The sequence below is a fragment of the Clavelina lepadiformis genome, chromosome 4 (assembly GCF_947623445.1).
Source record: "Clavelina lepadiformis chromosome 4, kaClaLepa1.1, whole genome shotgun sequence".
In the NCBI taxonomy this organism is placed as follows: domain Eukaryota; kingdom Metazoa; phylum Chordata; class Ascidiacea; order Aplousobranchia; family Clavelinidae; genus Clavelina; species Clavelina lepadiformis.
This window is the reverse complement of record NC_135243.1, coordinates 15,612,495-15,640,192: the sequence shown is the minus strand read 5'-3', so window position 1 is coordinate 15,640,192 and position 27,698 is coordinate 15,612,495. Positions and strand designations below refer to the sequence as shown.

The 27,698-nt window shown below is 35.3% G+C and overlaps 5 protein-coding genes across 5 annotated transcripts; 4 read left to right on the top strand and 1 right to left on the bottom strand.

Moving 5' to 3' along the window:
• The first annotated feature begins 298 nt into the window (after positions 1–298).
• On the top strand, positions 299–1,171 carry LOC143453002 (NXPE family member 3-like). The gene has a single exon (XM_076954154.1). It carries the CDS (start codon positions 299–301, stop codon positions 1,169–1,171), a length of 873 nt encoding a protein of 290 aa, XP_076810269.1.
• A 1,399-nt stretch (positions 1,172–2,570) lies between these two features.
• On the top strand, positions 2,571–4,637 carry LOC143452281 (NXPE family member 3-like). The gene is made up of 2 exons (XM_076953185.1): positions 2,571–3,427; positions 3,587–4,637. The coding sequence occupies exons 1-2, from the start codon at positions 3,123–3,125 to the stop codon at positions 3,999–4,001; spliced, it is 720 nt and encodes a 239-aa protein (XP_076809300.1). The 5' UTR covers positions 2,571–3,122; the 3' UTR covers positions 4,002–4,637.
• A 1,760-nt stretch (positions 4,638–6,397) lies between these two features.
• LOC143453474 (NXPE family member 3-like) lies at positions 6,398–9,314 on the top strand. The gene is made up of 2 exons (XM_076954818.1): positions 6,398–7,235; positions 7,401–9,314. The coding sequence occupies exons 1-2, from the start codon at positions 6,433–6,435 to the stop codon at positions 8,365–8,367; spliced, it is 1,770 nt and encodes a 589-aa protein (XP_076810933.1). The 5' UTR covers positions 6,398–6,432; the 3' UTR covers positions 8,368–9,314.
• A 3,825-nt stretch (positions 9,315–13,139) lies between these two features.
• Positions 13,140–18,192, top strand: LOC143453001 (uncharacterized). Its single transcript, XM_076954153.1, has 6 exons — positions 13,140–13,200; positions 13,536–13,666; positions 16,785–16,925; positions 17,021–17,156; positions 17,453–17,601; positions 17,825–18,192. The coding sequence occupies exons 1-6, from the start codon at positions 13,140–13,142 to the stop codon at positions 17,975–17,977; spliced, it is 771 nt and encodes a 256-aa protein (XP_076810268.1). The 3' UTR covers positions 17,978–18,192.
• A 4,029-nt stretch (positions 18,193–22,221) lies between these two features.
• Positions 22,222–25,720, bottom strand: LOC143453000 (uncharacterized). The gene is made up of 5 exons (XM_076954152.1): positions 25,478–25,720; positions 25,147–25,300; positions 24,476–24,945; positions 23,839–24,054; positions 22,222–22,909 (listed from the first exon to the last, which is right to left on the bottom strand). Exons 1-5 carry the CDS (start codon positions 25,718–25,720, stop codon positions 22,427–22,429), a joined length of 1,566 nt encoding a protein of 521 aa, XP_076810267.1. The 3' UTR covers positions 22,222–22,426.
• Positions 25,721–27,698: the final 1,978 nt, after the last annotated feature.

Sequence of the window (27,698 nt, the reverse complement as noted above, 5' to 3'; positions counted from 1 at the left end):
CTACTTTTTCCGTCTATACTTATATTTTCGTATATGCATTCTTTATTATGCTATCTATTTCTATATTTATACTTTCTTTCATCGCATTGGGTGTGAATAAGCTACAAACACTGGGGCAACTAAAAACGTGGGTTGTTTCTTGGTTTGTTTTGATAATCTTTTTCCTCGGACTGAGAAAAGTCTTTGCACGACTTAAACCCGGCGATGATTCCCCATCGCTCGAGCTCCGGTTACCGAGCTTCTCTTTGTTACACATGTTGTTCGTTTGCTTTTTATTTTTTATATCGTTTTGCCGCACATGCCGTATCGAACATACACAGTGAAGGCTCCTTTGTTGATGAGCGGAGACTTTACGTTGGAAGTTAAATTGTTGCTTTCAGTTGAAGGAATTTACCGCTGGACAAATTTTACAGCTGAACCAACACATAAGCACACAACAACTTATGGAAAATTTGGGAAGATTGAAGGATCAGGATTGCCAGTTAAGGTTTCACCAGCAACAAATTTCCTGTCCTTAATCCGGTATGGTATGGTGATAAAAGACAGCTTTGCATCAGGATGCCTTCATGCTGAAAAATGGGTGTCGCTAAAACAAAAAGTTCCCATTGAATCGGTTGCCTCATCACGCGAGTGCTTTCGGAACAAAGTTGTTTTCCTTTTGGGCGACTCGACAATCAAACAATTTTTTTATGTCGGTACAAGTACTTTTACTTTAACGCGCAGTTTCCATGCTAGTAAAATTAACGGACAAACATCACAAATAGACCAAAGCAAACATGACAACATCACAGATTATTACAAGACTCACGGAATGCCTATACAATTAACAGGACTTTCCGCCACCAGACCGTACTTAAGCGACACAATTGAAAGTCTAACACTTGGAGGTTCCAATGTTTATGTAATAGATAACGTAGGTGTTCATTTGGCGCATTACGACGTTTCTTATTACATTCACCGCCTAATGCGCATCAAAAAAGATATTTTGGATCATTTAAAGATCTATCCCGAAACCCGATTTATTTTTCGCGGCATGAACGTTGTAGAATCAATTCAAGAGTGGGCGCTCTTCAGGTTTGAAATCATTTTGAGAGAAATTTTTAAAGACCTGGATAGGGTTGTGGTTTTAAATGTTTGGGATTTTACAACGATGATACCTTTAAATGATTAATTATTTGGAGCTTCATTAAACGATGAAGCTCGAATTTTGTTTAGTTAATTGTTTTACTGGACTCTTTGATTCCAAAGACATAAAGCATTTAATTAATTAATTAATAATTCTTCACGTTTGTTGTGGAAAACCTGTGTTAGTTCTTCTGGCTTTTGTGCAATGAAGCAGGTTTTGGTGACATTGGTACTTAGATTACGATACATGCTGTAGAGAGTATTTTTGTGACGAAAGTTTTTTCATCTGAGCACTTAAGTACACACAGACACTAAACGGGTCACAATCACATGTGGTGTCGCACGTATATATATACATATATGTACAGATATTTGCATCACAAAACTCACAAACTATCATTTGCTGCAACGTGGTGGCTCGATCAACTGCAACACCGACATTCCGTTTTGTAGCTTATAGTGAACCAGCACAATGGTGGTACACCTGCGTATCATCAACATTCCTGCCATAAACTTTTTGTGCATATGTATTGTATTGTATGTATTGTATTGTATCTAAACGTGTTGTATCATATGAGCTACGACGTTAAAAAGTATGTAGAAAATATAAGAATTCTCATTACAAATAATACTTTTAAGTGTGCAGCTAATGCAAGGCTAAATTGTGAAAGCACCGGTGATATTATGTAACTAAATCCCGTAAGTTCTGTAACAAATAAAACGTAATTTTCTTTGTGTCGACCAACCTGCGTGTTAGTAAGATACAGAGAATGGTGCGAGGAATAAAACAGGTTGAGGAACCTATATCCCCTAATCTTAAGTGTAAATAAATGATGTGTTATCTGTGTGTAAAGTGAGCCAAGTGATAACAAAATACAAACATAAAAATAAGTCTTTCAAAATTTAGCGAATCAGCTTTCCTATGAAGCTATAGCACGGGTGCAATGAATTGCCTTCATACAAAATTTCATCTTTCATCGCTTAAGTTTTTCTGCAACCGGATTTTCTGCAACTAAGACAACACGCAGCAGTCATGGAGGCTGCATATGTGAGTGAGCAATTAGAAATGTTGACTCCTCAGAAATGGCTGATTAAGTAATTGGAAGCACAGAACCTTTGCAACGCAGCCCCAGCAATCATTGAGCAAACACCTATGAATGTTTATCAATGCATTTGAAGGTAGCGACGAAAAGCAACGGACAGCCTACACTCCTATAGCATATTTTAACTGCAGTGCAACAGTAACGTATGTGGTGCAAAACTGAGTCGTAAGAACAAATGAGGGTAAGCAGCCAGCATGGATTTATTAAACACTCATCGCTACAATTGAACATGTGTTATTAAGCTGTCGATGCAGGAGGGTGTTGAAAACGTATTAATGAGACAAATAAAAAGTGTCGATGTAAAGGAGTTTTACAACTGCGTCTCGTTTATATTTCAGCTTCACCTTTACGTCTAGTATGGTTTACAAGGTCAAGGCATACATGCCACAACGCTGGAAGAAATTGAGAATACTCTTATTTTTGTGTTTAGTAATATTGACGTGCGTCGTTATGTTAGCATGCATGAAGAAAACAGAAGCTAGATTTCCTTTCAATAAAGTTCACTTAACTGTCGACGAACAAGACGAATTCATTAACAACAACATAAACGAAGAAAATGAATCTACAATGATTAAAATACAAAACTTCATGAAAAATTTCACACTACCTAAAGAAGCCTTGGATCCTAGCACTGTTTAGTATGGCAACATATATAAAGACATTTACGGTTTACCGCTCAGTGCATATGACATGACGTCATTTGAAAAAATAGGAGAAGATTGGATCCAATTCTTTCCTGATTTGCTTGCATCACGTCAAAATTATCATCTCAGGAACCCATCACAGGATCCGGATGCTTTTACCAGAATCACTTCAAAAGTTTCCCTAAAAAAGCGATCAAGATATGTGGTGGGAGATGTTTTTGTTGCTCATATTTAAGCCAGGGATCAACTGATGCGGAATAAAATGTTCGGAGGAGATTATTTTCGCGCAAGACTCATCAGAACGAGATTTGGAGAAGCAGTGGATGGAATTCCTTGTGCGATATACGACCACGCCAATGGAACGTACACAGTGAAGGTTCCTTTGTTGATGAGCGGAGATTTTACGTTGGAAGTGAAGTTGTTGCTTTCAGTTGAAGGAATTGACCATTGGATAAATTTCACAGAAAAAGCCGTGCATAAACGTGCTTGTCATCATGCTATCTTGAAATCGGATGAAAAAGTGGTTTGCGGTCTACATCTGGATAGATTTGACAAGTATGTAATTGTGAGTTCCTTCGTTAGGACACCCCAGTTCGTAAAGTTATCGCTTTGAAAAAATAGTACAATTACCGCATCAGCAGACATGTAGCTGTTCAATTGCCACGTTTATCATTTTAAGCCTGATTTTACTACAAAGCTAATTTGTATTTTCAGTTACAGCTCTGAAGACCTCTGCGATTACAGCAACCCAAGAAATAAAGAACCCTGGTTCTGTGTAAGGCCTCCTTCTGGTGTTTGTCATCCAATCGTTGAGCACGTGATTGAAAAATTGCCTAACAAACCTCCGCACGAGATCAGTCGTGAGACAAAACTTAAGTTTGGAAGATTTGGGGAAATTTATGGATCTGGATCTAGAATAAGAGTTTCGTCAACAAACGATTTAATGTCTTCTGCTCAACTTCTATCTGCTATCCGATATGGTATGGAATATCAAGGCATTGTCGTACCAGCAGGATTTCTACATAATGGGCATTGGGTGTCGCTGCAGCACAAATCTGCTGAAGCATCGGTAGCTTCTTCGATTGCTTTCGTAACAAAATCGTATTTCTGTTGGGTGATTCCACCATGAGGCAGTTCTTTTTTGTGGCAGTTCACAAATTCAATTTAACACAGACTGGCCCGGACAATAGAATAAACAAGCACGCGCCCCAGTTAGGGCGAAGTGAAAGAGACAACATTACCGTTTATTACCGGACTCACGGGATGCCCGTTGAGGTACCGGGCCTAATATCTACCCGACCTTACATAAGCGACACAATTGATACTTTGATGGTTGGAGGTCCAGATGTTTACGTTATTCTTAACATAGGGGCCCATTTCATTCATTACGACGCATCATACTACATCCATCGCTTAATGGGCATCAAGAAAGCTATCCTGAATCATTTGAAGATCCATCCTGAAACCAGGTTCATCGTTCGTGGTCAAAACGTTGTAGAGTGCGCTCAGGAGTGGGCGCTGTTCAGATTTGAAATACTTTTAAGGGATGTGTTTAAAGATATGAAAGAAATTGTGGTTTTGAATTTGTGGGATTTCACCATTGTGTGGCGCCTGTACGATTATCACCCTGGTGATGTGCCATTGGACGAAGAAGCTCGTTTAATGTTTAGCTACGTGTGCAACTGGAATCCATAACAATATCCTATTTGTTTTGAATGTGCTGCCTGCTTCAATGTTTTGTAACACAACGCAGTATATAAATACAACAGGGTTACCAATGCTTTATTAAATTGAATTTTTCCAGCCCGGAAAATTGGGAAAAAGAGCTATACTTTAGCTTTCAGATTAGTGTGCCCTTTGTTATTGGAAATAAGCAACAGAGTACCAAGCAAGGAACACGGCGCAATAATGTAAACAATGAAACAAGACAAATACAGTTTTGAATAAGTGTCATGCGGTCTCACAAAATACTGAACAAATGTACAGCCTTCAAAATTACGGAATGCATTAGTATAACTTATGTTTTCTATAACATTTTTGCTAAGAACTGTCAAAGTCTCGTTATGAAAAATGTTTAAAAACTTCACGTAAGAAAGGCATTTCAATTGCCATTTGTACTTTCTGCTTTCGTATATGCTGGTGCGGATAACGACACTGTATTTATCCTATAATACATAGATGAGCCAAGATTATTGAAGCAATGTTTAACCCTATTTAAACCGGGTGCGCGACATTACTATTTTAACTATGTGTGGTCGACACGACACACAAATTTTCAATCGTTAATTACTCGAAAACTATGCGTCATAAACTGATCGGATGCTTACAGGTTAGTAGCAAAAACATCTGGCTTCCTGTATACATCATAATTGTGAAACAAAAGAAAGCGTATTTAGTGTAAATTAAGTATTTCTACAAGTAAACTTCAACTTGAAGTTTGGTGATTTTTCCCAAAAAAGGTTCAGTTATCTTTCCACGTTTGTTTTATAAAGTTTGATTTTGTAATTTTGAAATATTGTTATATTTTCATAATTTTGCTCTCTCTCCGCATTAAAGCGTATCGTATTCGTTTATTCATTCACGCACAACTAACTCGTCTAACTGTTCTGTTGTGTTTTCTTCTCGCGGTCAGCTGGTTTTCCACAGAACGGGTGCGCCGCGTAACAAGAAAAACTTCTAGAAATGTATCACTTAATGCTTAATGACGTTGAATGTGTTCCGTAAAAGGAACCGGGGTAAAGGAATATAAAAGCGTTGGTTGACAAATGAAATGGAAACAATGATCTTTTATGTAGTTGTTCACGGTTAAAGCGCTTAACGTTTGGATAACGTTTTCCTTTTGTGATATCTGTAAAGGTTGTTTTCCTCAGGGTCTATGTCCATCACTATGTCATTAGAGAAAGGGTTTTGTTTGTTCCTATTAAGACAATGTCTCACTTTTGACTATAATTCGAACATAAACCGCCATTTGTAACGTTGTTTTGAGTCAGTGAAATTTGGTTGCAGTGAAACTTTTGAACGATTATACTTACTTTAAGGTGAATTGTTAGACGAAAAGGTGTTTCTTTGGTTATTTTTGCACCGGGACTTTGTGGCTTTACAGTCACATTTTATTGATCTTTAACAATATCCCCCAAGCAGACATTTATATGTTAGCAATATATTCTACGCAAATTAAGCTTAGAATGCATTCAAGTAGTCAAATATGCAAAAGGAACCCGGGTTTAATGTATGACAACAAAAATGTAACTTGACACAGTAGTAGCATCACTTTTAAAGTGAGAGGCAAGATCAAAAGCAAGTTGATCTTAAACGAAAAAGCAATTAATTGTCACTTGTCATTACGTATACCGAAGAAAGAATATTTTAGTAATATATAGTGATTAAACAGTTATTGCTAAAATTGTATAACATATTTGCTAGTAATTATGACGGAAGTGGCAGTATTGATAAAAAAGTTGTATAAAACATCCTAAGCTTTGGTTTATATGTTACCTAAAAACTTGATCTTTCAAATACAGGTATTTCAATGGTGTGACTGAAGCATTTGAAAGATAGACATGCGAAAACTTTGTAAGCGTAAGCTGTGGTACCTGTTTTTGGCTTTGATAGCATTTTCGTTTACCATTCTATTACTGTACAAGCATGAAATAGCAGTAACTACATTGTTTTCAAAAAAGATTAAACCAGTTGTGAATGAACAACAAAACTTGGATTCCCATCAAAAAAACTTTGATAACCTTAATAATCTATTAAAGAATGTAACAATACCTGAAGAAGTTTTGGATCCCAATTCCGTTTGGTTCGGCATGAAGTATAAAAATACATACGGTTTGCCCCTTAGTAATGACGCCATTCCTCCTTTTGAAAGAGAAGAGAAAGATTGGATTAATTTCTTTCCTGATTTGCTTAAATCTCGTCAAAACTATCATCTAAAGAATCCTTTGCAAGATTCGGATTTTTTTACGAGAATCACTTCAAAAGTTGTAACAAGAAATAAACTACGTTATTCGGTAGGAGATGTTTTTGTTGCTCATATTCAAGCCAGAGATCAACTGATGCGGAATAAAACATTCGGAGGAGATTATTTTCGCGCAAGACTCATCAGAACGAGATTTGGAAAAGTAGTGGATGGAATTCCTTGTGCGATATACGACCACGCCAATGGAACGTACACAGTGAAGGCTCCTTTGTTGATGAGCGGAGATTTTACGTTGGAAGTGAAGTTGTTGCTTTCAGTTGAAGGAATTGATCGTTGGATAAATTTCACAGAAGCACCTACAATCAAACGTTCTTATCATCATGCTTTGTTGAAATCAAATGAAAAAGTAGTTTGCGGCTTTCACTTGGACAAATTTATTGAGTAAGATTTTGAAACGCTCCACCAATCTGTATCTCGTAACAGTTTAACATAATACAACACTTAGTGAAAAAGTTGATGATTACCATAAACCAGTTAACCTGGTTGCACCCAAAATTTAACTTTCATTTTTGAAATGTGGTTCATTATAAACTGCACTTTTTTCAGATATAACGCCAAAGACCTCTGCGATTACAGCAACCCGAGAACCGAAGAGCCCTGGTTCTGTGTTAGACCTCCTTCTGGTGTTTGTCATCCAATCGTTGAGCACATTGTTAAAGTATTTCGTCTTGATAAATTGTTTCTTGAGACTACGACAACTTTTGGAAAGTTTGGAGAAATTACTGGATCTGGATTAAAAATTAAAGTCACACCAAAAAAAGAGTTTTCAGCATTAGGCCATTACGGTACAGAATATCGCGGCACGGTTTTGCCTTCAGGATATTTTAAAAATGGAAGATGGGAGTCGTTGCAACAAACATTACCTATTGAATCGGTCGCATCATCACGCGATTGCTTTAGTAATAAAATCGTCTTCTTTTTGGGTGACTCGACCATCAGACAATTTTTTGAAGCTGCCGTAAACACATTTAAATTAACGCATCGCGGACTACAAAATGGAATTGACAGGCAAGCACCTCATATAGCCGAAAGCAAGGAAAATAACATCACCATTTATTACAGGACTCACGGAATGCCATTAGAATTAACTGGACCTGCTTCAACTAGACCTTACATAAGCGACATAATTGAAAGTCTTGATTTTCTTCAGATTGGAGGCCCGGATGTCTACCTTGTACTTAATGTTGGTGTTCATATGATACACTATCACGCTTTCGATTATTTGCACCGCTTAATGGGCATCAAGAAAGCTATTGTGGATCATTTGAAAATCCATCCTGAAACCCGTTTTATCATTCGTGGTATGAACGTTGTGGAATGCACTCACGAGTGGGCGCTCTTTAGATTCGAAACTATAATGAGGGAAGTGTTTAAAGATTTGAAGGATACTGTGGTTTTAAATTTGTGGGATTTGACAACGATCATTCCTTTGGCAGATTATCATCCTAAAAACGTGGCATTAGACGAAGAAGTCCGTTTGTTGTTCAGTTACGTGTGCAATTGGAATGTATGAAGTCAGAGTTGTTTAATGAATCGTGTAATTTAAGGTAGAGGGCAGTTTTCTACTCTGGAAACTGTGGAACCAAAGTATGTTATAGACTTATAGAGTGCATAGCAAAACGCTTTCACCAACGCATTGAGTACTAGGCTACTAAAAAATAGTGTGCTAAACGTAAGCCTGCATTACATAACATGTGTACTACAAAGTGTTGTGCTTTCCACAACAGCAATTTGCTACGATAGTGCGTTTGCAATTACAGTGTATAGGTATACCTGTATTGAATCATACTCGATTAAGCCTACCGCGCAAGTCAGGTATGACAATATTGGAATAATTCTATTTTTTATAACTAAGTATTAGCCTCTAGCTAAGCTCAAATGCTGCTTGTCTTGAAATCTGTGCTTTTGCAAATTTTCTGAAGTGCATTTATGTATTCTATGCTATTACAACGCTCTTTCTTTCTTTTGTTTTTTTTTGCGTAAAATAGGCTAACGCTAAATGCTACTTACATAAAATACATTAAATTGTATCAATTTTGGACACCCAATTTTTATTCTTCAAAACAAAGCAAGACAATCAAGCCAACGTATAACATGGCGCTGCTTCCACAGTAAACCAAGCTCTCTGTATTTTGTATTCGCATCGGAACAGGCTTTTATTTAATCAGTGCTTGAATGTTCGACCAAAATTGGTACATCAGTGATGGCAGGTTTAACGTCACGAACGCCCTCTATTTTTAGAATTCCATCTTCAGACAGAGATGACGTCACATCTTCCGTTTTCATATTTTCCGGCAAAGTAAAAGCTCTTTTAAATTCACTGAGAAAGGAAGAAGAAGCTGGTGTTATAAGCGCAGCTTTATGGCATATCACTATCATTCATCAACTATCAAAGCTTATAGGCTATACACATTGTTTTTAACTGTACGGCCTGATTTAAAACGGTTATTCAGTTTTATGTTTTCTTACGGAGTAATGATGAAAGTTTACTGTATATAAAGCGATGCTTTAAATAAGAACGGTATACTGTCCTTACCCAAAGCGTAGTAGTATTAGTACGCTAGTAGTCTTAGTCATAGTAGAACTAGTACTGACTTATAAGGGGTACTTACAGGGTTGCCATCGGTCTCAACTCAAAAATAAGGACGACTAGGAATCGAAAGACGAATACCACCTTAAACAGTGCACAACAGGAAAAAGCAACCAATGTTCCTAAAAAAAAAACAAAAAAACAAGACACTATCTGCATGTTTTAAATTTTGGTATCTCTTTGGTACAAAGTGGTATACTAAAGGTTTCAAAATGCCCAAAATACGAACCCCGATCTGCCCTAAAAATAAGGACGCAAGTGAAAATAAGGACATTTCTTAGAAAAAAGGACAAACATATTTTCTAAGACACGGACCTTTAAAATAAGGACAAATCTTAGAAATAAGGACGGTATGGCAACCCTGGCAGTATAGTAGTCGGCAATTACAGAGACTGTCGGCTGCGATCGGTGCTCGATTACGAACGGTTGGGAATTCCATTCACCGTGCGGCCGGTAGTTAATCGACAAACGGTTGGCAATCGATCTAGGACAGGCCCGATGTGGTCGGGTGCTCGTCAACTGCTCTGGACAAGGCGAAAATTACTTTTTCTATACCTCTTTGCAGTTACTTGCATACTGGTACAAACTTGTCATAAATTACAATCCGAAAGATTGGAGAACAACATGAGCAGTTAACAGCCAAATCATATTTTCTGTTTTGTCCCGAAATGCGTATTAAAATTTCCTGAAACATTTTAAGTTCCATTCGCATGAAAGCGTGAGATCTAATCCGGATTCGTGCTTACACTCTCGAATTAGGTTGTGGCATCTTCTATAATAACTCAACATTTCACGTTAAAACGCTTATGACGTCGTTTATTGGCACTTTTTTTGCAACCTCATCATTGTGACGACTTCTTGCTCCTGTTGAAAGCAAAGCTGCATACGAAGACAAAAGCCACTTCCAAATGTGACACTGCAACTATATGACCACTGACCACAGTTGTTAGTCGCTTTTTTGACCGGGTTTGGCTTACGTTTAAAGAAGGCCTGGTTCTGGCCCAGATTGCATTGTAATTTTACTTTCTTTACACGAGCGCAGGGTCACTGAGTGCAAAAAACCTCCCGCAGAGAGCAAAGAGAAAAGGATGACATTAAAAGATAACTTTGCATCATTCGGGAAATTTAACTTTAACTTTAACCGAATATTCCTTATTGTACGTTCTTCAGTTGTTTTCCAGCATCTATTGTGATAAGAAGTCATTATTGGAAATACCCGCTTCTTAACCTTAACTCCGATCAAAGTCTCAATGTGTCAGCTTTAGCTACATGGATCTCCCATTGTCTAAACATTGTTTTATCGGTTGCAACTGTTACGACTCGCAGTGTTTTTCATATCGAACCTTTTAACTCCATCACTTTCATGTATCTAAGCTCGCACTTCTACCAGCGATTAGTGTTAACCGAGTAAATCACCGAAATCAACAGATGAGTTGTCTATACGTTAGCCATGGTGATTGCAATTCAATAGACATCTTATAAGCAGTAGGATTGCTTATGTTGTTGGTTATTCGTATTATTGAGAAAGTGTACAGCATCTATAATAAAAACCTTTTCTTGCAAACTATTTCTGCTGTAATATTAAAACCTTTCGGCTGACAAGAGGTTAGAGTATTCTAACCGCACGCTGCAAAAGAGTCAGATAATTTAACAGTTAAATTTAGTAAAGATTCCCTCATATGATAAAAAGGTCTCTTCACATTTTACCGGTTTTGGAAGAAAACACCGTTTTAACTGTCACTGCAATCTAATCAACATGGACCGTTTCGAATCAAGTCAAGACAAGATTTTGCAAAAAGTGTCTCAAATTGAGTCGTTACGATTGCCGTGATATATTGGTTCAACTTAGCCATTGTGTAGTCACTACTGACATCTGAATGTGTGTGCGTCATCCGAGTTTGTCATCTGAAAGGCAACATGAAATGTTTGCTAGCTGGTTTTGGTTTTGATGGTAGGAGTTAGGTTTATCCATAGGTTGGTAGTACCGCGGTACTATAGTACCGAATTACTATAGTTTATTATTTATTATTATTAATATATATATTACTATTACTTGGCAATTTTGCCAAGTACCGACTGCCGACCTTTAGGTTTATCAATATTCTGTCGTATTACCGTACGTTAGACACCTCACCCTTATAACATTGATAAGGACAAGGTGTCATAAAAAAGGGTTGTTGTTGCTGTTGTTTTTTTCACTTTGCTGTTGTTTTTTTCTTTGTCACTTCAACATGCTGTCATTTTAATGACAGTCTTATTCATGGAAACTATATTGATAAAACTTGATTTGTTTTGCGATAATTGCACAACGTACTTTATATTACGGATGAGCTTGTCTCGACCATGTCCACACGCAGGGTTTAGCGTGAAAACGCCAAACTTGCACAACTAATCAGCGTTGCTTAAGAATAACCAACAATCAGAAAGACGAATATCATCCGCACGTCATCAGCAGTATATTTTTTCTATATGTACTAGTGCAGGGGTGACCAACCAGTCAGAGACTAAGAGCCTCACTTCTTACTGTGTTAACCGCAAAGAGCCACATCATAAACATTATGATTTATGACGCTGTTTGTTATTACGTCATAATACTGCATCAGATATTGTTTCAGTTTCATCATCTTTATTCTGGGTCGAAATCTGATGTAATCAGTCATTATTTAGCAAATATCAATTGAACATTAGCCATTAGAGATTACTTTTCTGTATTATTTATCTTCCTAAAATGGGTAAAATGTGCTCTCTTTCGGAGGTTCAATATGAACGAAAGAGCTGCATAATACCGGGCAAAGAGCCGCGGGTTGGCCAGCCCTGTACTAGTGCGTTCAGTCTCACAGATTGATAGGCACTGGTCTAGATTCGCTGCCCACAAATCTATCATTGGTGAACTTGCAGTGTTTAACTCCAGCTGATCCAAACCGTCGGTCCGCCAAAAAAATCGTAAGCATTCCAGTTATGGAGAAATTTTTAGAAAAATGATTTAACGGAATTTTTGGTAGACTTCATTCCTAAATCAAAATTATGGTACAGAAAACTTAATCGGTTCAACGAAACAGAAAGACCTGCTGGTGAAATTGACCAATTGAAGCATGCAGTACTGGTGCTTTTTCAAATATATATATATTGCTTAGCATTTTTTTAACTCTTCTGGTCACAACGTGCACCAGTGAAAGGGCTTTTTTCTACATTACATAGTACGTTGTACATAGTAGTACATTACGATAAAAACATATTTACGTAGTACGTTGCTAAAAACATATTAAAGTAGTAGTATTTACAAGAGGTGAAACCCGAATGGAAAGATTTGCGTGTACGTTTTCCCCAACAGATTATTAATAGGTTAATTGAAACATCGAGCAGGCGTTTGAGTATGAATTTGTAAAAATTTAAACTTGAATGTAATTTTTTGTCATGTGTACATACTGTTCTGTAGTTTTCTCTTCGTCCGCTCGTTTTTTATCGAAGCCGCATTTATCATAATCTATCATTAAATGATATTATGCAAACCCCCTATGAAATTTTTCTGTGCAACCGTTTGTTTGTTAGATTTCTATGACTATACTACTGAAATTCAATTGTTTCAGCAACTATCAATTTTAATCTAACTCAGTGGAAGATCAACAGTACATTGTGATATCATAAGCGACACAAAATTCTCTTGTATGGAGGTAAATTTTTGCTTGTTATTAAAAATGCAATCTCTGTCCAGCACCGAAACTAGAGAAGAAAAGTTTCAAAAACCTTCGGCCTGGGGTAAGGTAGTTTAGCTTCGATGATATAGACCAGTGGTTTTCAACCTTTTTCGTTCAGCGACCCATTTTGCAACCCAATATAATCAGACGACCCCCTTCCAAAAATTTTCAGCTAAACATATGTAATGTTGTCGTGATTCACAGTAGCAAAATAAAAATGAGTAAATGATATTGCTGTTAAAAAAAGACTCATGTATTAACTTTATACTCATTGAAAGCTCTCGCGACCACTATAAAAAGATAATAACCCCCATGGGGGTCGCGACCACCGGGTTGAAAACCACTGATATAGACCAACAAAGCCATTGATTAATTAAATATCTATAAAACTTCTAGGTTTGCCAAGTCTACTGGAAACTGGCAATGTTGAATGCATTCAGCTGCGTCCTTCTAGTTTGATGTTAAGCAGATTTGATGAACGCATGCCTTCTAGATCGCCACAATCCAAAAGTGCCATATTTAGCAATGTACGAAAGTTTAATAAAGCTACCGATATTACTTGATAAAATATGTTTTAACTGGTTAGAGTTTTTCGTATGGAACAGTTAGTTGGTTATACTTCAACTAACTTTAATGTATGCTGTTTAAGTACAGGTAGCCAAAATAAAACTCGAAGCTGTGTATAACTAACTCAACCATAACAGATTTAAGTGTTTGCAAAACCACGTAAAATCTTTGAAAGCGTATAGTGTAAATTTGCTGTCAGTCAGAAGGCAAATCACTCAAACTGTTTATCAACAATTCAAACGTTCAAACTTTTTATGATATAGGCAGTACAGGGTTGCAACCAAGTCATGTTTTCTGACTCGAGCCAAGTCCAGTTTGAGTAGTTTGCGTTTGGTTACTATAAGGTCATAACTATCTACAAATTTGTCTGGTTGATACTTTTTACTAAGAGCTGTAAGTTTTTTGAAAATTATCCGGTTTTGTTGCATAAAGTGTTCTTTTTCGCTCTCACAATCGACATAACGAGACTCGAGTCATTTTGGACCGTTGACTTGAGTAGGTCGAGTCATTTAAAAACGTGACTCAAATCATTACAGCACTGGACAGTAAACCTACTGAGAACATTATATCAGTAGCTACCAGGAATATGTTATATCACTTGTTATAATAAAGGATTTTTTCTAACCATTTTATTTTAATTATTGGTGATTGCAAAATCTGTTGTAGCAAAGAAATTATCAGTCCTGTCCTAACAAATTGACTTAATTATGGATTAAATAATCTGAAGCCGAATAAAGGCTATTGACAGATTTAGCATTGCCGATTAATCGATTCTAAATAAGCTTAAATAAGCTATACATTGTTATAATAATGTTAAAACTCTGTAGGCTTGTACGTTGTGAAAATTTTAGTACTAACAGATTAACATAAACAACATAAAATCGACCGATATCGCTTAGTCGGCTGAAGATAAACGTAATTAAATTTTAATTTGCTTTTCGTATGGTTTGGCTTCAGACACCAATTATTACTGACTTCACTTGACTCAAGTACTTCTGCCAAAAGACTTAACTTGACTTGCGATTTATGTTTGAGGATTTTGAATCTGGTTACTATTCTAAAGTCAATTGTTTCCCGTTGAAAAAATCATGGATTTAAATATATTCATAAAAAATAGGGTAAATTTAAAGAACTTCATAAGAATTTGGGTAAGTTTAAATAAATCTATAGTTATATTTTGAATTCATGTTAGTTGAAAAAATATAAACCAAAATGAAGTTAAAAGAATTAAGATAAACTCAAATTATATCAACAAAAATATAAACTCTAAAAAAATTAAAAAAAATTATGTAGATTCAAACCAATTTTCACTAATTCATTTAAATTTGTTAAAATTTATAAGAATTGAAGTTGCACCAAAAACTTAGCCAGTGGCTTTAATGGCTGTTTTACCAATTTATTGGTATCGTTTTTTTTTTGGCCAGAAAACTACGGGGCGTCGTTTGAAAAAATATATTTTTTGCCAAAATACGCTTTCCAAAACAAACAGTTATCAAATCAAGATTATCATCGAGCTGATTTAGTTCTGTCGTAATCATTTTTTTCCGCAAGTTAAATGAATTTTACTAATTTAAAGTCCTTCCGATATTATCAAATCTGTCTGATTTAAAATATATCCTTTTTACATAATTGAATCGTTCTGTTTTATTCAAATCAGACAAAAACGTTCTTGTTTAACATTCAAGTGTACAATGTCGCAAACTTGGATATAGATCCATTAGAGGAATGGGCAGCCTATATATAAAATTTAGAAGTTATAAGGGTTTGTTTTGTCAGACTAATCTGCGGCCTATGACCAGTGTAAATAAGCCGGCCAATTTGCCACGGCCTACTACTTTAGTGGGGCCTATTATTCGCAAATTACATTCTTTGTCACGCCTCCATAAAGGAAATATGTGGAAAAACAAACGTTAAAAGTTATTGTACAAATTATAAGAATTTTTTGCATTTTTATCGATTAATTAATTATATTCCAACAGTGCCGTAGCTAAAAATATGTTCGTGCCCATGTGAAACTTCAAATTGTGTTCCAGTTTACATATACATACTCATTTTGCAGTGTACAAAGAACACAAGTTTTAACAATTGAGTGGGGGTATCTGGCTATATAACCTGTATAATTTTACATTTATGTAAAGTATACAAACGAAACTAAAAAATAACACTCGCATTTAATCTAATTTTTATTTTTCACCTCAAAGTTTATTAAAACCTTTCTTACAATTTTGGAATTTCCAGTCATTAACATATAGTCAAAGAAATTTAATCTTCAATGAGGAAACGAATGACAATTCCATTTTTGCATAATTTTTCACTTACACTGGAATAAATGCGTTGCGATTAAAACCTGTATAGCGTTTAAATTTACAGCGGTGGCAACTGACTGCATGTTTATGAATTACTATTTAGGAATGATCGACAAGCTTACCTAATTTCTGGAGGAGCCAAATTCACTTTTTGACCAGGTCTAGCTTTGGCTTTACACGGCCCCGGCAATACTCTTCCGATTGATACAAGGAAGCTATTAAAGTGAAAGTTAGCTCACTTTCTTGCTTCAAAAATTTAGCAAAATTTAAAGTTTTACCTGACAGGGCAACAGGTTGACAAATCATGGTAAACCTTGAGTGGGAAAATGAGGCCAAGGCAATGCAAAACATTTTTACGGGATAACTTGTGGTTGGAACTTGGACGTCTGGCCCAGTATATGTCAACCAGTTATCTTGTGTTTATCGTTTTTTCGCTAATTCTTTAACTCGGTCTGCAGTGGTTTTTATTGACAAGCTGACATTATTAAAACTTTGTATTTGGTGGGACCACACTTTTTCGCACACTCTTAGCAAGCACTGCTTTAAAAATGCATCCTCAGAGAAAGAGAACGACAAAGTTTGGAAACTTGCGTTTGTTTGGTGATTTACATAAGATCGTGATTCTACAATAGCGATAACAAATAAATCGCTATTATTAAGTTTCGATTGTCTAACGGGAAGGGTAGGCCGAGAACGAACATGAAAAATGAAAAAAACTTTGCGTTGTATTGGCACGTTTATATTTTCCTTTCTACAATTATGTACTTAGTAGAAATCTTCGAAATCTTTCCACACCCGTCAGTCATCTCGTGCATCTTACTTTGATCAAAGCTCTAGCACACGAGTTGACGATCGTACAACAACATCTAGCGTCCCATCAAAAAGGTTGTCGTTGATTCACCCAATCAGTGAGGTACGTATTTCCACTTTCCAATTGCTAAAGCTATAGCATGTTAACGAATCAGTTGCATTGGCCAAACACGCCCGTAGCTTAATTCAGTTTTACAGATTAGCTTTGCCGAAGAGCATGATGCGGTCGCAAGCGATTTGAAATCTCATTCAAGCATTCTGCAAGAAATAGTGACCAAACAGCGTCATCTGATGTACATCATTATCATTATTTGTGGACTTACATTTTTTACTGGTCTGTATATTGCGTATAACATATAACTAACAAAGTTATAGCTCATGTTGCATGATCCCGTGCTTTGAAATCTGTATTTTCAAAGAAGATATATGCGGCCCCTGTGTGCAAATCTGTCACACTCTCTTTTGTTCTTGCTCATAAAAAATTTCAGGCAAAGATTACGACTTAGATGCATACGTCTTCTTCGGTCACTGGGAGTGATTTAATGCGTTTTCTGCAAAACTTTCATAACACCACTATTAGTATTAGTGTAGTTAAGTTTAATTGACCAATATTTTAAAATTACATTATAGGACTCGTTATAACCGCTATCTGCTTTACATCGCCAATAAGCGACCAGCTCATCCCTGGAAAAATCATTGGACTAATAATGTTTGCTGGAGGTGGCATTACTGTGATTTTGTTTACCTTTAAACTAAGCATACGGAATCAAGAGACCAAGGTGAGCCTTTGTAGCTTGTACATACATACTCAGTATGTGTTACCGTGTATTATAAAATTTTTTACTTTTACTAAACGATGTATTAGGTACGTGAAATATATTTCTTATTAAAAATTGCGAAATACAATAGGTTGTTTAATGTTTAATCTGATCTCAGATGCTTTCTATACTAAAACTAAAAACACGTCAGTTTCAACTCCAAATATTCTCCACTTTGTATTAGGAAAAAATCAAGAGAAGAGAAAAGCTATTTGGCATGTTTCAAGATGTTGAGAAGGAAACTGAAATACGCGAAAATGAAATATTCTTAAAGGAAAAAGTTGTCCCGAAAATAAATGGCAAAGGAGACAACAATCACTTGAAGGAAACAGAATAAAGCAATTTTGACTTTACTGTCACAAGGGGAAGCAAATATCTAATGATTCAATTGTTTTTGAATTGCAATTGAAATTGTTACAGTTTTAAAAGTGTATATTGTTTCCATTTATAACTCGACCTCTTACTAAAATCATTGCCAATCCAATTACCGTTGCACTTCTCTATTAGCAAGTACAATTAATAGCTTCAGCATGAAAGCGGCCGACATAAAGCATAATACGTCTATGATTAAAACCTGCCATAAATCGTATATTTATGCATTTATTTGTTTATGTGATTATGACAAATAGGCATAACATAAATATGCCGCTGGCAAATATCAAAAGAAAGGTAAAAAACGTAATTAATATTTAAAACAAGTTGAGTACAACGCAAATTCTTGCCAAGTATATACAATGTCTAACTCGTTTAGGCATGAACCCCACTATTCTTTCAAACATTTTGGTAATTTTTTGTTCCTATACAGGAGAAGGCGGGGCAAAGCGAGACAGTTATGGAAAAAAATCAATTTCTGCAACAGTATCGATCGGACTTAAAAATTTTGTTTTAATGAAAAGGTTTTGTTGGCATATATGGTTCAGTTGGAAGATCGAGCAGACAATCCTTACAATTATGATTTAAATCACAAAACAAATTTTTTGAAAAACGTCCGGCTTTGCTCCCGCCGAGGACAAAGTGGGACACATGTCTTTCCTTGCGTCAGTGCGTGCTAAACCAATAACAAGCATCTGTCAAGTAGTCTTTTTAGATTAAAGCTACTTAAATAGCTTTATTAGACATTTCATAGTCATTTTGATGTCAAAATCGACAATTAAATACTGAAAAAAGTATTTTAATTATAACGAAAATCAATAACAACACATTTGCACAACACAACATAAAAAACAAATTATTACAATTACGGGTAAGATTAATTATATAAATTAATAAAATATTTAAGTAAAAAGCAAGTCCATACTATTATCTTATTATAATATAAATCACAAATGACAAACTAATTTTTTCCCATTTTGCCCCTAATGCACCGTCCCGCTTTGCCCTAATATGAATTTTTCAGAAAATGGTATATCTGCTGAAAGCTGTATGGTTTCAGCAAAAGTTGTTTTCTTTTATGCACGTACTTAAATACTCTCTAAACTAGAAATGAAATTAACAAAACTTTTATAGGCTTTAATGGCTTTTGTTAACTCATTTTTTTACCCTTGGCTTATAACAAGACACCCCGAAACAGGTTTAACTTCACTACTGCGTGTGCAGTAGCCTTCGCGCCACGAAATGTGTACTGCAAGCACTGCTTACTCGTAGTTGACAAATGCTTCCGGGTAGAGGGAGACAAAAATTACAAAACGTGAAAAGTTGAAGTTCTCCGCTTTGCCCCCTCTTCTGCTACCTATGAATAAAAGCCTCAAGCAGCTTACTTGTAATGGGACTCTTGTGTTATTTCCTACCCAGGGTATGATGAAAAGCGACTGCATTATATCGAAGAATAACTTCAGTTATACAAAAGACATTTTCCAATGGTGGGGTAATTTCCAGCTAGACTAAGTAAACTAAAATAATAAAAAAGTCAATTCTTGCTGACTACAACATTGCAATTTCAGAATAGCCTGGCAGTTTCATCTGACATCAATCCGATCAAGTATTTGTGGGCCACAATCAAAATTCGACTCCCAAAACAAGACTAAACCGCCAAAAGCAAGCTGATTGATGCTGTTTTATCTGTATGGTAGTCTACAGCAATAAAACTCACCAAAATGTGTGAAAAGCTAATACAGAATCTGTTCTTACTGTAAATTAATTTGAAAAGTCACATTTTTATTAAAACTTCACAATTAGACTCACAGCCAGCACCCTGAACTATTTGTTGTTTCTTGTTGCAACATCATCGTTATTCATTGCGTCTGGTACACTAATATCTTGTTTTTCCCTTAAGCCCTCGGATCATTTACCAATACAGTGCTAACCAAAAGTTTAAACCAACCTTAAAAACAATAGTTTTTCTCCTTATGTCCTTGTGATTACATTGCACATAATTGCTTCACCTTGCTATTAGGTCAAAAAATGTTGGCCGCTTGTATGTAGTAATTTCAGAACTATTGATCTGTATTTTTCTTCCTAGAAATGCAATTCTTTTATTTTTATGTTTCAAAAGTTGGTAAAATCTTTTGTAATAGTGAAGTGTTGCTGGCCCATACACAGGAAATTAGGAACCAATCTATGTACAGAAATGTAACTAATGTAACTAATATACTATGGTTGCCGCCAGGCATAATAATCATCAAATATAAGGCACTATACTTGTGAATATAGAAATTTATTGTCTGCCGACGTTTCATTAACCTATTCGGGTTAACTTCATCAGGGCAGTGGAAGTATTCACCAGTTATGTATTATATTTGATAATGTAATTAATGTATAGTTAATGTAGCTTAATATAGTTAACTAAAGTAGCTCCTAAATACCATAATGTAGCTAATGAAACTACAACCGAAAACAACAACAAAATGTATTGTACAGGTTACGTTACATTGTAGGTTAAATCTTGTATTTATGTTACTGTATTAAATTGTTATAAATGGTGTCTATTACCGCTTCGCTACGCTTACGTACAAAAGTTCCAAATCAAAGAATTGAAATCGTTGTGAGTCGTGGAGTCAATTTGATCAAAATATTGTACTAAACGCGTCACTGTTCGCTGTTTGTGAGGCTGTGAATTTCGTTCATTTTGGTGTTCAGCTATTATCTCGGTATAGCATATACTCCCATATAGCAAATGTAGCTTTGTTTTGCTGAGTTTATATTTCAATTTAATAAGATGGAAATCAGGATATGTTCATTATTCAGAGTTAGATATTTTTATTGATGTAAGCTACAACAAGTTATAAATTAAAACTTTCAAATGTAAAACATATGTTGATTCCGGTGCGTTGCTGTAGTATATGTTTCCTTTGATGTGCCATAAATAAATGTTTTAAGAAGTATTTTTCTTTCTTTCTATATTTATTTTCGTTGTATATTGCATTTACGCTATATATAGCTATATCCTTTCATTAAATTTAAAATTACATTTTGCTACTTAAAAATTCAACTTTGTCACTTTGAAATATTTTATTTTTACCGAACTTGAATGCATGTCATAGTCTACGTGTAAATTCATTGTAAATATTGCGTAAATACGTTTTGGTTTTTAGTAGCTATTCATTAGTTGCATTTTAACTGCATTAGTTATGTGACGAAATGTATGTTTTGCATTTTTGTAGGCTACTTTTATAGGTTTTCTTCGTTTTTAACGTTTTGTATGTTGAACGTATATAGCTTGTTTGCACTCATGCGCATGTTCGCTTCTGTTGTTGCCTTACCAATCCACGTGTTGAGTATGTTTGTGGTTTTTCACATTTGTGCATTTTAGTACATACTGATATAACATCTAGAAAGCGCATAGTTAAAGAATATTGTTTTTTTTTGTAATCACGTGTATAAGTTGTGATTAAAAGTCTCACGTTTTATCAATTGTGTATAATCACTGTACGAAATTGTCCCGAACTCCATTTACACCTCCTCTCCTCGAGGAAAGGATTGCAAGTCTTGATTAGCTTGGTAAACGGCATGCTGTTTTTTGTAGTTGATTTTAGATTCATTTTAGCAATGGCAGCGATTGCGACAAGTGATTTTAAATGATAAACAAAAGTGAGACTTTTATTCTGTCGACACCTGGAGGCATTTGGGAAATTGTAGGTTTAGCTAGTTTTCCTGGACTGGGGGTTTTAGCGAAATTTTTGTGTTGAGTAGCTACGTTAGTTACATTACTGCAGTAACCTGATGCGAAAAGCTTATTTTTATGAATTGTTTATGATGTAATTGTGTAATTGGTCACACTATGCTTATATAATTGTTTTAAACTGTTATCTTTATTTTTTAGAACAGCAATCGGACCAACGATTTGTGATGAGTCCTTCAAAAAAATTCAGTTGTTACAGATTACAGTATATGGAATTCCATAGCTTTTGAAAAGCAGAAGTAAGGGCTAAAGAGGTTACAAAAAATTGTTCCACAGAGTTGATTGTTATAATAGAAAAAAAGATGGTTGAAATGTAATGAACTGTTTTGAGTGTTTTCTATCCGAAAAGTAAAACAAATACTGCAAAGCCGGAATTTGATAATAACAATTCTGTTCTCCTAGTGTAAGATTAAAAATTGCTGCAATCGTTTAACAAATTGAAATAGTAATTCTATTCACTAAATTATATCTACAGTAAAACGCTATTGTGAAAAACAGACAAAGTGCACGAAAAGTTGAAAAATATTACAAACACGAATAAGATTGTGCAAAGCATTATACCTGGTTACACTAAAATCTTTAAATCAACCTTATTGTCTGATAAACAATACTAAAAGTTTACAGTGTAGTAGCTTATTACTAAGTACGTTTGATTAGCAAGCTCGCTAGTTAATCATTCATCACAGTGTGATACGTTTGACTGACAAGTTGTCCCCTCTCAAAATAACGTTTTAAATAGAATTCTTTCAAAACTCGGTTCAGTAAGGTTTCCATTTTATCAGCTTTCTCCTTCGTTGCAGTACATTTGGCTATATTTATCTCAGCGTACCATTTATTAACCACCTGAACTACTGCGCAATTTCTTTTGAACCCATTGCTTTCGTTCAGAAAATTGATTCTATCATCTACGTATTGATCCGTAAGGCCGACTATATTATAAAGCTTATGACGACCTGCAGCGCAATCGTAACATTTTGTAACGCCAGGGGAAATTCTACTGGAAAATTTATGAGAATCTGGACGGCCACACCATCTAATCTCCATCGCTGATTGGATTCGTTGTAAAATAGCGCTTCGAGCTTTCAAGAATCGTTCGGCGTCTTTTTGTTCCCAAGCTAAGCAAATCTCGATCTTATCACATGACCTTTTCTGCTAGAAAAAATAACACGATAGATATTATGGCTTAATGAAATAAGTATGTTTAACGAACATCAAATTATTGAAAATTAAACTCTTGTCGATGTAGGCTAATTGTTTGGGCAAGTACTACATAATTACTTAATTAAAGTGTTTATCGTTTTGAAAATAGTTAAAAACCATTAGGATTCAGAACCTAGTTGTAAAAGCTGAAGCCCTGGTCTATTAGCTTTCATATGTACTGTATCTGCCACTGATCTAAGGTTAATGTGGATTGCGCATCATTTTAAAAACTAAAAATAAGGAAAGACGTAAGGGATTCCGTGAGTATCAGCAAATCGTCTCATTCTACGAAAGGGATGAGATTAAAATGAAATCGTTTCAGTTTGGAATTTATGGTGGCAAAAAATTAAAGCCTGTATAACCATGAAAAAGTAAATACCAAACGATTGTCATTCTGGTTTTGCCTAAACTATTTCTGATCAAAAGCATATTCGATCTACTATTGCCTCCGGAATTAATTTGCTATACCGTTTCTGATATGAATTCAAAGAGAACAATTACTATCATATATGCTGTCATTCATAATTGCTTCTTGTTATAATCAATCATATAAAGGACTTCTACATGAGACCTTTAATTTTTCCATAGTTTATATCTGAGGTCACTTTTTGAGTACTTATACTAGTAAGTATTAATATAGCGAACTTTTAGAATTAAAACTTATATGAATTCATATCCCAGAAAATTGTATGAGCCAGCATTTTTTTAAATTATAACTGATCACTTGTGATTCTGTTGTTGTATCGTTTACAGTCTGCAAGTAATAAAAAAGTTGGCTTTTTTTCTCAACTAAAGACTTCAACCTAAATCTCATCAAAATAAAATTTCAGCCATCAAATTTAAGATCTTCTGAAATGATAAGTATATTTACGTGCACGTACAGATGATTTATCAGAATACATCTTCTCCAGACCATTGGAAGTTTGTTTTGACACTTCGATTTCTCTCTCAAGTTGGTTAATCTGGGAGTTTACGTTTGTGATCAGCTGCTGACGAACCTTTATTGCAGGACAGTCATAAATTTGCGATGAAGTGAACTCAACGTTTTCCTTTGGAAGTTGAAAACCTTTTTTAACCAATTGAAGCTCAACTTTCACCTGAAATCCAAATAAAGATGAAAATTAGGCGTGGAAAGTTATTCTACACTTCATAAGGTAAAATGTTCAGGTATGTTCAACAGCTTTCTGTTTGTTTAGCGACCGTCATCATATCATTGTGAAACCCGACACATAAGCTACATAAATTGTGAACATTGTTTCCTTGACAAAATTTGGAATTTAGAATGACATATGTTGTTAATAGGCTACAACCCTTTTCGCCACGCTTCCTAAAAATAAATAGTAGCCTAGGGCCCTTGTGATGCCTGACAACTGACTAACAATTTAGCGATTATTGCAGCTAACGGCTAAAGAAAACCGACTAAATTTCCAGCTCGAGTAAAACGTTTCTGTTTTCAGTAATTTAAAAAAAAAACTTTCCACAGTATTATACTTATCTGTCAGCTAACTATCAAACTACCTGTGCTTTGGCAGCTTGTAATTTCGCAGGAAGCTCTAGGTTCTTCATGTCATTGTACTTTTTCATCTCACACAAAAGTTCCCGAGTATTATTTACTAGTTTACTTGGGGAAACCAACTCCTGGTGACATTGCCTAAACTGCTTGTTATGATAGCACCCCTCATCGAACGTATCGAGGTCTTGCACATTGTTTTCATGACAACCGCGCGCTGAAGAAGGAGAATACTGTGGCGTCATGCCTTGTTGGAAATCCTGTTTTTCAGTAAGTTTGTATCTTTCCGAACTTGGCAAACACAAGAAATTTCGATGCAAAATATCATTATCTTCCACAACAAACGAGGGTGCATCACGTAAAAGCGGAACAAGAGAGAATGATTTATCGTTTTCAGACCAAATAATATGTTTTCCATTTTCCGATTTGTTCGAATCAGATGGAAGTCGTTCAACATTACTTGAATGTTTAACGAAAGCTGAAACCAAAGGCAATCGTAATTTCTCGGTAGAAATATTTTGGGGGACGTTACTTTGAAATAAAACAGAGTTACCAGAGATTACTATGGTGGGACCACGAGATCGATGCAGCTTATTCCACAATGATGACACAGATTTCTTGCAGATATGAAATCTCGGCGGTTTTTGAAAAGTGACAACGCCAAACAAGAAGCGCTTACTTTTTTTCACGAGTCTACTTCCTTTTTTAATTTTTCTGCTTCTAAAACGACGAAGCTTGGACTCTTCAAATTTAACCCAGGCGGTAACAATTTTTAAACCAAGATCCAATTCTTCATGTCGCTTGCAAATCTCCTGCAAATACTGAACAAGTTCCTGAAAGTTGCTTGTTACATTTACAAATGTCCTACAAATTCAAAACTTAAGGAATACAGAATTTTTATATTTCTCACATCAGCAACCAGTTTGATCTAAAATTTTCATATTGATTTCTGATTTGGTCTATTCCCAGAGTTTAAACAATTTTACTTCAACTAAAAACATTAAACTTACTCTTCGCTTTCCTGCGACGATGCGATACAATCTCCAGATAAACTGGATGATGTAAAAAGCAACAATCACCAGCCATGTAGGAAAACTTGGCAGAATTATAAATGGTCCGCACTGGGTGGTTTGATCTCTCAAATAACACACTTTTCCATTGAACTGCAGTTCTTGATGCCTGCTGTGGTTTCTCATCTTATTTGGTGAAACATGTTCAATATTGGTTACCGGTAATTGAGCTAACATCACCATACTGATCAAAAGCACAGTTGAAACCAGCATTTTTATTGGCGTCTGGCAATTATTTGGCTGTAACAAGTAATAGCTGACAGTCTTAAATGAAACCCAATCTAAATTTTCGTTACATTAGTGTCGACCGGTTGTCATGATCACCTATGTTGCCATGTTGACACAAATTGTGACGTCACTAAGTGTCCAGCAAAATCTTTCACTTTCGATCAACATTTTTGTGGATATACTGTACATTCATTTTTTAAAGAAGCTTAAGGTTTGAGTTTCTAGTAACTTGGCCTTAAGTTTCTTGAGGTTATAGGCATAAAGTTTATTATATAATTTATCAAAACATAGATTTGTTTTTAACCTAAGTCCACTGAGCAAAGGACGTTTTTAGGTCCAAAAACATCAGAAGTTAAGTCTACTGCAAAGTTTTTAATATTGCCATAACACTATACACATCTGACGACTTACGTACCTTGCATTTGAAACTAGCACAACACACAACCGAATTAATGGCCAAACGAGAAAAGTTTCTCAAATTTTACTTGACCTGAAGAGCACTTTCACTTATTTAATTTATTTATTTATTTATTTATTATTATTCACTTATATTTATTTATCTTATTTAAATTTACCTATTGAATTATCTGATTCTTTTGTTGCGTGCTGTTAGAAAACCTTTTGTCAGCCGAAAGGTTTTAATATTACAACAGAAATAGTTTACAAGATAAGATTTTTATTATAGATGCTGTACACTTTCTTGATATTACAAATAACCAAAAATATAAATAATATTACTGCTTATAAAATGTCTAATACCTGAGTTGTAATCACCATGATTAGTTCAAACAGACAGCTCGTCTGTTGATTTCGATGATTCACGCAGATAACGCATTCTATCTCGATGATTCCCTCGACTAAATCTGCTCGCTGGTAGAAGTGCGAATTAATATAACGTGAAATCGATGGGAGTTAAAATGTTCGACATGAAAAACGCTGTGAGTCGTTGCAGATGCATGCAACTGGTTAAACAAAATTTTCACAATGTGAGATATATATAGCTAAAGCTGACACATTGAGACATATATAAATAATAATTAATCAGTGTTAAAATTAAGAAGCGAGCATTTCCAATAAAGACTTCTTATCCGCACAGATGCTGGAAAACAATCAGGGAACGTACTAAAAGGAGTGTCCACACGAAGTTATTCATAGCAAGTTTCCAAATATCAATCGACAGTTAAGTGTTTGGCAAAAAACATAAACTTCAATCAATAAATAGAAAACACTTTTGCAAGAAATGATGTAGGCCTAATGGTATTAAAAAATACCACCCAGGCCGCTACAGACCTAGTACAGTGCACGGTGTATAGGCCTAGTGGTGAAAAACTCAGTGTGGAAACGTAACATATGTATGTTTCTGTATGAAAAACTGCTGTATCTTCCAAGTCTGTATCATTTACTAATCCACAACCTTCTATAGTTAGTCTATACTCTATACTCTGAAGAAAATCGAATGCAACGCCAGACTAAAAACTAGCAGCAAAATTTATAATTTGGGGACATTTTCTTTCGACTAAAATACTATAGCTCAAAACACAAAGTAAGCTAGTGTTTTGCAAATACGTCAAAAATAAGTTGGAATATAATGGACATAAAACTCAAGTCAATTTCAAGCCACATTGTGGCTGAAGAAAATTATTGCGCTGTCCCATCATAAGTTGCTTTTCCCAACATGTACAGTATATACTTGTAGAAATGAGCGCATTTTAGTATAAATGTCGGAGACTGGGTTTTACAACTATCATCAAGCTTATCTTGAAAGACATTTTGAACTTGCATGATTCAGTAAAATTACTGAATACACAGTGACAGTAAGCACATCAGCGTTGATTTCAATAATAATCAGCGTTGATGATGGCAGAACCGTCTCTATTGTTCTACTATAAAAGCAATAGGGTGACAAGTTTGAACTCCAAGAGTTAACTCTGTA